The sequence below is a fragment of the Gopherus flavomarginatus genome, chromosome 8 (genome assembly GCF_025201925.1).
Source record: "Gopherus flavomarginatus isolate rGopFla2 chromosome 8, rGopFla2.mat.asm, whole genome shotgun sequence".
In the NCBI taxonomy this organism is placed as follows: Eukaryota; Metazoa; Chordata; order Testudines; family Testudinidae; genus Gopherus; species Gopherus flavomarginatus.
In genome coordinates, this window is record NC_066624.1 from 113,633,273 (window position 1) to 113,642,810 (window position 9,538).

The window sequence follows — 9,538 nt, forward strand, 5'->3', positions numbered from 1 at the left end:
AAGCCCACAGACTGACACTCACAGGTGTATCTACACCTGTCGCTTTAACTGGTAACTAACTCTCGTCTTCCTTTCTCCTGGTTAGTTTATTACAGGACTGGCTACCAGCGCTGTCTTTGCTGTGAGTTCTACGACACAAACTGACCTGGGAAGTGACGGTCTCTTGGGACTGGGAGCAACCTGAATATTGTGTCATCCTTGGGATAAGTGACTATTTATCCCCGGGTGTCACGACAGACCAGAGCACCCAAGGGACCTGTCTGGTGAGACGGTTACACTGCTTCAGGTGTTCACATCTGTACTGGGCTGGCGACACTGAATTGTAGAACATGCGGCCAGTCTGGGATCTTGGCTGTCAGCCTGCCCTAAGGAAGTGAACCGCTCCAGACAGCATGACCCCCCCCCGCCCCCCACGCATTCGGGGGCCTCTATGTCCCAGCTGGAGACTGGGGCCTGATTTCCAGATGCGCTGAGCAGAAGAGAGGAGGATTGTTTATTGAAAACCCTCCCCCGTCTCTGTGCCACCCCACCCCCACCCCTTTGCATAAGTACCCCGGTGCCCTTGGAACAGCTCCCTTGGGCCTGGCTATTCAATAACTCTCTCCCCACTGACACCCCCAGAAGTGGGGTCACAACCAGGCCCCTCCTGCTGGCAGGTCAGAGGGACACCCTGGATAGCTGCAGCCCTGCAAGTATTTATCTTGGTGACCGCGAGGACGCCTCCTGTGCACCGCCAGAATGGGGGATGCAGCGTCACCCTGGGAGCAGCTGCACGTTCTTTACTGTGGGAAACTTTGAACTAGGAATAACATTTAATAAAACTTGAGCTACAACCAATACATAGAGATGCCCAGAAACCCATAACAATGCCTTGCGGACAATAAATGCACAGAGCAGGGGATAAAGGAGATGAACAATAACAACCCATCACTCCGGTTGTGTCTTTTAATGGCACCAGCCCACTGGGGAGAGCTTCGGTCTAAGGCTCAGAATAGGGGTTGTGAGAAACAGCCTCTTCCTCCCTTGCCATCCCTCCTGGCTCTGCACGGATGGTGACCCAGACCCTCACTGTGCCACAGCTGGAATTCAAGACCCAGTCGCTATTGTAGGCCAGTCCCCGGCCAGTCGAGTCCCCTTGTGGAGGGAGATGAACCGTTAACCGGTGGCATGCGGCTGTGTCACAGGCGAGCTGCACGGTGCCTTCAGGGTCATCGTAGGTACATGGGGCCCGGGCTGTCTCTGCTTCTCCCGAGGACAAGAAGGAGTCTGCCGGGCCCGGAGCAGCCAGACACACCAGTTGCTCTTGAGGTAAAGCCGGGAGCGCCCATCCCTTTAGGTGGTCAGGGCTTGTGCAGAAGGTCTGAGAGTTCAGGGGCGCGGACCAGTTCCGGATCCAGCCAGAGAGAGAGGCCAGCCGGCAGTCGCACACCCAGGGGTTGTCCTTCAGGGCCACACCGAACAGGTAGTCGTTGGAGTCAAAGATCCCCTCAGGCAACACCTGCAGGCGGTTCCCAGCCAGGTCCAGCACCTCTAGGCTGAGGAGGCTGTGGAAGGTATCCCCCGCCAGGGCAGTGAGGTTGTTGTGGTCCAGCTGCAGCGTGGTGAGGCTGAAGAGGTCTCTGAAGGCCCCCACGGGCAGGTGAGTGAGCTGGTTGTGTGAGAGCACAATGGTCTGCAGCTGGAGCAGATTGCTGAAGATCCCCTCAGGGATGGTCTCAAGCCGGTTGGAGGCAGCGAAGAGCTGGCCCAGCTTAGGCGTGCCGCGGAGCAGGCTGGCAGGGAGTGCAGAGAGGTGGTTGCCCTCCAGGTTTAGGACCTCCAGGTTCGACAGGTCGGAGAAGATGCAGGGGCGCAGGCTTGTGAGGGCATTGTGCTTGAGCTCCAGTCTCTGCAGGTGGGAGAGCCCGGAGAAGGCTCCCGGGGGCAGATCCGCCAGCACGTTCCTATCCAGAGAGAGGTCTTTGAGGCTCCTCAGGGGCTGGAAGATGCCGAGCGGGAGGCGGGTGAGGCTGATGTTGCTCAGCTTCAGCACTTGGAGCAGGGCGAGCGGGTCAAACAGCCTGTCAGGCAGCTGGGCCAAGGGGTTGTGAGACAGGTCGAGCACCCTCAGCTCCCTCAGCGGGGAAAAGACCATGGGGGACAGGGTCTCTATCTGGTTCCCTTGCAAGTGAAGTGCTTCCAGGCTGGGCGTGCGGTTGAAGAGCCCTGGCTCCAGGGCTCGGAGGGCGCTGAAGGTGAGGAAGAGATTGCGCAGCTCCAGCAGGCTGCTGAAGGCCGCGCTGCTCAGGGCTGACAAATTGCTGCCTGAGACCTCGAGCTCGGCGAGGCTGGACCGCTCCCCAAAGGCGCCCACTTCCAGGGCCAGGCTTGGGTTGTTAAGGAAAACCAGCCTGGCGAGGCTGCTGCAGTTGCTGAAGGCCCCGCTCCTGACAGTGGTGAGGGAGGTCTCCACGAAGAAGAGCTGAGTGGCATTGCCCGGAAGGCTCTCGGGGATGCCCCAGATCTCCTCCCCAGAGCAGAACACCTTTGTTCCGTCATAGCACTGGCAGGGGGGCGGGCAGGTCTGGGCAAACCTGCCCAGCAGCAGGCCCTGGAGACACAGCAGCAGGGGTCTGGGAAACATCATCCTGCGCTAGAGAAAAACACACAGGTCAGTAGCCCCGCACAGCCCCTTTCCAGATGCCATTGGCTGGGGGGGGATGGACTGGAAAAGTCACAGAAAGCGGAAGCTCACCGGGGGCTGCAGCCTTTCCTTTAAGGCAAAGGTTGCTCTGAGTGACAGCGGGCTGGTCTGAGCCGTCTGCTGAGGTCGGCTCTTCTCACCTCTGCCACCAGGCTGCTAGGGATCTCCACAGGCTCCCCACGGTACAGCCATGAGCAATGCCTCTCCCCCAACAATCCTGGCCTCAAGAGATCTGGGGATCTACTGGCTTTACCCCAAAAACTTCTCCCTGCAGCTCCGCAAGGAGCCTCCCCCCGACCTGGCAGCCACTGGGTGCCCAGCCCCTGCATGTGGCCGCAAGTCGCGATCCTGCGCACCCACCCGCCCCACTCCAGTGGTCCCACTGCAGGCAGCTCCCTCCAGCCGGGTGGAGGAGGGGCAGGATTTGGGGGACAGGCGGGAATCCCGATAAAGCTGCTGGGAAGTGACCTGCAAGGCAGGTTAAGTCCCCCCGGCTACGCAGCAGGAGGAGCACAGGGGGCTGAGACAGGGGCAGGAGCAAAGCAAGGTTCTAATCCCCGTTCCGCCACAGAGCCGTCGCGGGGCCTTTCCCAAGGGACATGGCTGGAGCAGGTCAGGGGGGCTGCAATTGGGCGTGTGATCCCAGAGCCACGCACCCAAAGATGTGGCGAGTTCTCAGCCCTGCTAAGGGCAGGCTCAGGCTCAGTATTTCGCAGGGAGCCCTGAGACGCCCACACAACTGCTGCCACCAAAGTCAAAGTCTTCTTTGACTTATCACCTTTAAGTGAAGCACCTGGTGCCCATTTGTGTCCATAAGGGCTGTGATCCAGTGCCCAAGGCCTCACCACCCCCCCGACCCGACCCGCTTCTCTAAGCAGAGGGGTTTGTCTCTGCCACGTCTCCTTGGCCTCCTGCTCATGCAGTGTTTGTTATTAGAGCCATGTGCTGGGCTGGGAGCAGAACCACATCCGGGCTCTGTGCCAGGAGGGGAGAAGGATCCTTCAGACCGATTGCTGCAAGGGCCAAGCGCTGCGCTCGGCGACACCAGGGGAATTCCTGGGGAGTGACGCTGAGTCAGCAGCCTTACACCGGGGAAGAGCGCTGGCTGGCCCCACAAGTGTGCATTTGCCGCTGATGTTTGAAATCAGTGGTGAAGAGGGACTAGGCCTCACGGCTAGTTAAAGTGTTTGGGGGGAGCAGGAGGGATTTGGGGGGGTGAAAGTAAATGTCTAACTGGGATTTATTACCACATCTGAGGAGCACACAGTGAGACACTTGATACGGTTATGAAAATACTTGTTCTGCGACAAGGCGCCTGTCGCTCTTACGTACATAACGTCATTATCCGACCCTTGGGAAAAGGATGTTCTGTGGAATTGGTCTACACTAGAGTGTCTAATGAAGGTTCAGGGGCAGTGAGCCAGATCCTCAGCTGGTGTAAATGAGCTCCAGTGACTCCAATGGAGAGATGCCAACGTGGCTAGATGAACCTCTGCCCCATTAGGCCTGGTTTTGTGTAAACGGGTCTCCAGGCATCGCGCACATTCAGTGATGCACCTGCTTTATGTTAGTACCATTCTATCTGCATTTGGAAATGTGTGGTTTGTGGGTGCACAAGGCACTTGTTTTGCCATGCATGTGCACAAATCAGGGATTTAGAACATACGTGTAGCAGCGTGCATGCACATGCCTGCACACCCAGGTAGGCAGGTACAGCCAGAATCAGGGAGGTCTGTCACAGAAGCGATATGCTTAATGGATTTTTGTAAAGTGGCTTTGCAAACCTTCTATTTACAAGTCACACTTCAGCATCAAACATTTAGTGAGATTGTAGGGGTGTGTCTGTACACAGGCAAAGTGGCCTCACTTTGTATGTGCACTGCCAGGAGTGCAAGCACAATGCTCCGGTTTGCACATACAACTGGCAGGTTAACTAGCGGTGTTTACATGTCCGTCCAGTAGGACGTGTAAAACATCCCTGCACTCTTGTAGCTGCAATGCCCAGGCAGAAAGAGGGCTGCTCACACTCACATTTATAGAAACCAGTTAACATTTCAGACAAACCCACCAACCATTTCACGTTTTCCCCAACCTGCAAATCCTTGGTGCGCTTTGAGTTTTGCACAACCCTTGCTATCAGATGAAACGTCATTGCCTTTCTCAGACCATACTGGGTGAGCTGAATAGCTGCAGCCAACATTAGGTGATATTTTGCTTTCCCAGTGCCTGGTCCTAGCCTATATGGAATCAGACAGTGACAGAGATTTCAGACCCCTCAAGCAACAAGTCACCTCCAGAACACAGCTGTTATCGGCAGTATCCGAAAGCATGCACGAGTTACACGAACAAGATATCTGGCCAACTTCTTCTCTCCACGGCACTGCTGTCAACCTGGAGTGACGCCACTGATTTTATTAGGGAGACTCTGGATTTATACCAGGGCAACAGAGCTGGATTTGACCCACCCTTTTTAGCTCTACAACCCATGCTGTTTTTCATGCAAAGCCAAAAGCAGCTGCAATAGTCCCTGTTCCTGCCAACAAACCCAGGATCCCAAGCACCTGAGAGGAGTGACAATGCAGACACCTACCGTCGGACCAAGCCAGGCAGCCGGTGCAATTCTGCTGTTTCCTCGCAGGAGGGATTTGCCCCTTCAAAAGGCAACATGTTTACTGAAAGGGACACGGAAACAACTGACCAAGCACTTTCAGCCTGGGTGGGGCCAGTGATTTCTGCTTGGCATCAACAACATCCTCTGTCCTGAGCGTGCTCTGAAAAGACTCAGTGTGTCGGTGTGAGCAGAGAGAAACGCTTTGCTTCTCAGTAAACCAAAGAGCAACATAACACCATGTCACGGAGTCCCCGGGCGATGCTCTGGAACTGCTCCCCACCAAGCCAGTCAGGACTTTGGGGAGCCGCCTCTCCCTTGGAGCAGACTTGTTCAGGGCAAGAAGCTCACACGTCTTCACCTTCTGGGTCTCTCCTTGGAGCATTCAGCATCCTCTGCCCCTCCGTGCGCTTCCCACAGCGAGCCCGCCCCAGCGGGGTCCTGGGGAAGCCACAGGGTCCTGCAGCTCCACTTCGCAGTCAGACGTGACTCTCAGGCAGCCAGTAAAACAGAGGTTTATTCGATGACAGGAACAGGGTCTAAAACAGAGCTTGTAGATACAGCGAACCGGACCCCTCAGCCAGGTTCATTCTGGGGGGCAGTGAGCCAGACCCCTCACATCTGCCCTCCACTCCTCGACCCCAGCCAGCTCCAGACTAACAACCCCTCCCAGCCTCTCCTCTCTGCTCAGCTCCTTTCCCGGGCCAGGAGGTCACCTGATCCCTTTGTCTCCAACACCTTCAGCTGGCACCTTTGCAGAGGAGGGGCCCAGGCCATCAGTTGCTAGGAGACAGAGTGCCAGGCATTTAGGTGCACTGGCTCTTTGCTCTGCCAGATACTTAAGAACTGCCATGGGGACACTGAGGCACCAACACAGTATTCAGAGAAACATTAAGAACATTCCCAGTTCGTCACACACCACCACTGACCAGCTCCCCCAAAACAAAGGCACTTCCCAGGAGTGGGAACAGCTTCTGGAACACCCAGCATCAGCCGTTTCTAAAATATTAGAATGCAACCAGCAGCGTGTTTAAATTCCCCCTCGACTTTAATGAAGCTCACGCAAGAACGGGCCTAGCAAAGTGGGTAGAATATAAAAATCTGATGCTTACAGAGCACCTTTCATTTAGGAGGATCTCAAAGCTTTTTACAAACTGCCTGCATGGTGAAGGGCTCTCCCCCTTCCCCATAAAGCAGCCACCACCGGGGTGAAATACAGCAGCTGCTTGACATAACACCGCCCAAAGCTTTTAGGGGAAGAAGTGATCAGTAACTTCTTCTGTTGCTACCAAAGGGGGAATGAGAGGGATGCAGAATGTGACCGTTAGAGACAGAAATCCAGATGCAAACTGCAAACATCCCCCCCCCCACACACACACACACACTTTGGGGACATTCAAATCCAGTCCACACCCCAATTTCTCTGTTAAGGCCTTTTAAACAAATGCCTAGCTTGGCCCCGTCTCTAGCCATTAGGAATTGGCCAGAAACTAGCACTAACACTGATGATCTTGCAGAAAGTTCCACGGGATTAATAAACCACCAGGGTTTGAGGGTTTGGTTTTACATCTCATCCGAAAGGCATCCATCCCTTCCAGCAGCGCAGCCCCCAGTGCCAGGCTGGGAATGCTGTCAGAATCACCATCTCCTGATCAGCCAGCACTGCTTCCTGCAGCCCCCGGCTAGCCTCACATCCAGCCCCCGAGCTTGCTTGGCGTGGGAGAGCAAAGATCTTGTCCAGCTGTGATATGGCCAGAGAGACACCCTGTTCCCCAGGCCCTGTCAGTGAGTCCTAGCTCAAAGGACCCCCTTCAAGGGCCAAGAAAAAACAGTTGCCTAAGCTAGCAGGGCTAGAGTTGTATTTAGTAAATCTGGGGGGGTCGCTTGTGGGGAGATGATCACATACCTGAGGAAGTTGTCTGGTAAGGGGCGGTTCTTGTGTAGGTGTCACCAGCTGGTTGGATGCCCAGAGCTGCTACTGTACAAAACTTCTGTCATAGTCATATCCTACACTAGCCATCAGGAACTGACTTTTCTAAAGCCAGACTAAGCCCCCAGCTGCGCTGGGTTGTTTAAGTGCCTCTTAGCTCCTGCTCTCTGCGGGGTGAGACCGGGCCACAGAAGGTGGGAAGCGTCTCTTGCTGTAGAAGCAGAAAAAGAAAAACCAGATTCAGCACTTTGTCAGCTGAGTTAATGTGAAGCAACCGCTTCCTCTCAGCTGTGCTGGGCTCAATGTAATTTCTGCCCTGTGGTGAAACCTCCTGCCGCTACTTAACACGCATAACCCAGGTCTAACCAAATGCCCAAGAGGAGCAGTGCGGTGAGTCCCTGCTCGCTCACGATGCTGTGAGTCAACTGGAGCACCACTGCCTCTGAGGGCACTACTCCAGCGCAACACTGGTGCAAGCAAAGGGGGATGAGATTCTCCATTGGGACTGGCACGGAGGTCTCTGACCCACCCCACAGCTATCACCCAGCCCTGGCTCCCAGTGAGCTAGAAATGCCCAGGGCCTTCTCCCTGGGTCTGCCAAGCCCATGCACCTGAGTTTTGTCGCACTAATCGCCTCCTCCACCTGTTTCAGGATGTGTGGCAGATTCTCAGTTGGCGCCAGTGGCCATGGGGTTACTCTGAGCCACACCCGCTCAGAGCGTTCAGCACACTTGGCTAAGGACCAGAAGATAACTCAGAACGTGTGTAGTGTGGCTTGACGTTCACGCCAGGTTATTCACACGTGCAAGCTAAGGCCCCAACCACTCTGGGAGTGACACGGCCACTCACCGTGTCAGTAGGAGAGGGTGTGGCACCTACCAGGCAGGGCTGGAACCAAATGGGCACAGGGCACTTTCACGTGCTTGCAGGAGGTTTTGCACAGCCAAATGCGTGGCTCTGAATAAAACGCGAAGGGCAGGTGCTGTGGCAGGAACACATGTGACACGGGAGGCCGGCCATACAGTTTCAGGGGCCTCAGTGGCTGGACGTTCACCCACTCCCTGTCAGTGCCCTAGAGCTCCTGGGGTGCCCATGGCTAGTCTTGTGCCAGTGTCAGGACAAGCAAATCCAGTGGTGGGGTCCCTGCTTACGCTTAATAAAGACATTCTCCCTCTCTCACACCAGCTTTTCTCCCCAGAGAACTGTGCTGACCCCAGTGTGTGAGAAGGAGGTGGTGTGGGGGGGAAGCAAATCTGGCCCTTTGATATTTCAATGCTTCCAATAGGCACCAGCAGCACACGGTCTCCTCCAGCCAGTGCCCTCCTGCTAGCACAGAGACAGGGCAGCATGGCCACTGGCAGCATAGCGGAGATAGATCCAGCCTGGTGTCCGCTCTGCCACGGCACCTCCATATCAGCCCTGCTGGACTCGCTTTCCCCAGTAAGCTGCCTCTGACATGGCCACATGGGGTTCAGCTGCCCACTGGCCTGAGTGCCAATTGGGGCCGGACACCGCAGGGATTGGGCAGGGCCTCAGCACTCCAGAGGAGAAGCAATCGAATCACCTGACTGGATATAGTATTTCTGGACCTTAAAAGTGTATCAAGCAAAGCATCATCTAAGCCCTGGTGATGCGCTACCCCTGCCTGTCAGTGCGTGCCGTCTGCACAGCTGGGGTGTAAAACAGTGTGCGTGTGTATGCTGGAAGTGTGTTCTTTACCTAGGTTTTGGGGCACTGGATATGCCAGCCTGCCCTAGGCAAAGGAACGGTGTTTCGTCTGCCTGTGTCTCCCCCATAAATTGAGCGCAGAGACCATGGAAGGACATTTACATCTAAGGTAAACAGTGATTAAGCCACCTGGAGAAGAAAATTCACCGGCCTGGGAGGGGGACAGCCTGGAGTCTGCACAAGCAGCAGGGGAGAAACCGTTACCCACGAGTCACTGGACACTGAAAGGACGGTGAGGGAACCCCTCCGTCACCTAGGGGACAGCACCCTGGGACGGTGGATGCAGGGTTGGGAAATGCTGGCAGCCTGATGGCAGCGAGGAAGCTGTGGAGGGAAGATTGTAGCTTGCTACAGACAGACACTGAAAGGCCTGTTTGATTTTGTTTGTAACCATTTGCCATTGCTATCATCTCTGTTTAGTATCACATCAATCTCTGAGCTTTATTAATGAAAGTACTAGCTGTGCTCTTAGCTGTCTCCGTGCTGGTATAGTGAAGTAACGAATGAGTCCGCAGGGACCGAACGGGCTGGTGTGTGTACTGTCTCTCTGGAGACAGCAGCCGTGGGTCAATTCTGTGGGTGTCCTGGC

The 9,538-nt window shown here is 55.4% G+C and overlaps 1 protein-coding gene across 4 annotated transcripts; it reads right to left on the reverse strand.

Moving 5' to 3' along the window:
- Positions 1-918: 918 nt before the first annotated feature.
- CPN2 (carboxypeptidase N subunit 2) lies at positions 919-7,429 on the reverse strand. 4 transcript variants are annotated; one of them, XM_050963931.1, is made up of 2 exons: positions 7,198-7,429; positions 919-2,627 (listed from the first exon to the last, which is right to left on the reverse strand). In XM_050963931.1, the coding sequence occupies exon 2, from the start codon at positions 2,624-2,626 to the stop codon at positions 980-982; it is 1,647 nt and encodes a 548-aa protein (XP_050819888.1). In that variant the 5' UTR covers position 2,627; positions 7,198-7,429; the 3' UTR covers positions 919-979. The 4 variants fall into 4 exon arrangements, with proteins under 4 accessions (XP_050819888.1, XP_050819886.1, XP_050819884.1 ...); XM_050963929.1 differs by having other exon boundaries at positions 919-2,632; XM_050963927.1 differs by lacking the exon at positions 7,198-7,429 and adding an exon at positions 5,274-5,350.
- Positions 7,430-9,538: the final 2,109 nt, after the last annotated feature.

Bases quoted from the DNA above. Each gene is read 5' to 3' on its own strand.
- CPN2 (XM_050963927.1), bottom strand. From the start codon at position 5,350: ATGTTGCCTTTTGAAGGGGCAAATCCCTCCTGCGAGGAAACAGCAGAA. The intron at 2,628-5,273 runs GTAGGTGTCTGC...TCTCTAGCGCAG, and splicing joins CTGCCTGGCTTGGTCCGACG to GATGATGTTTCCCAGACCCC.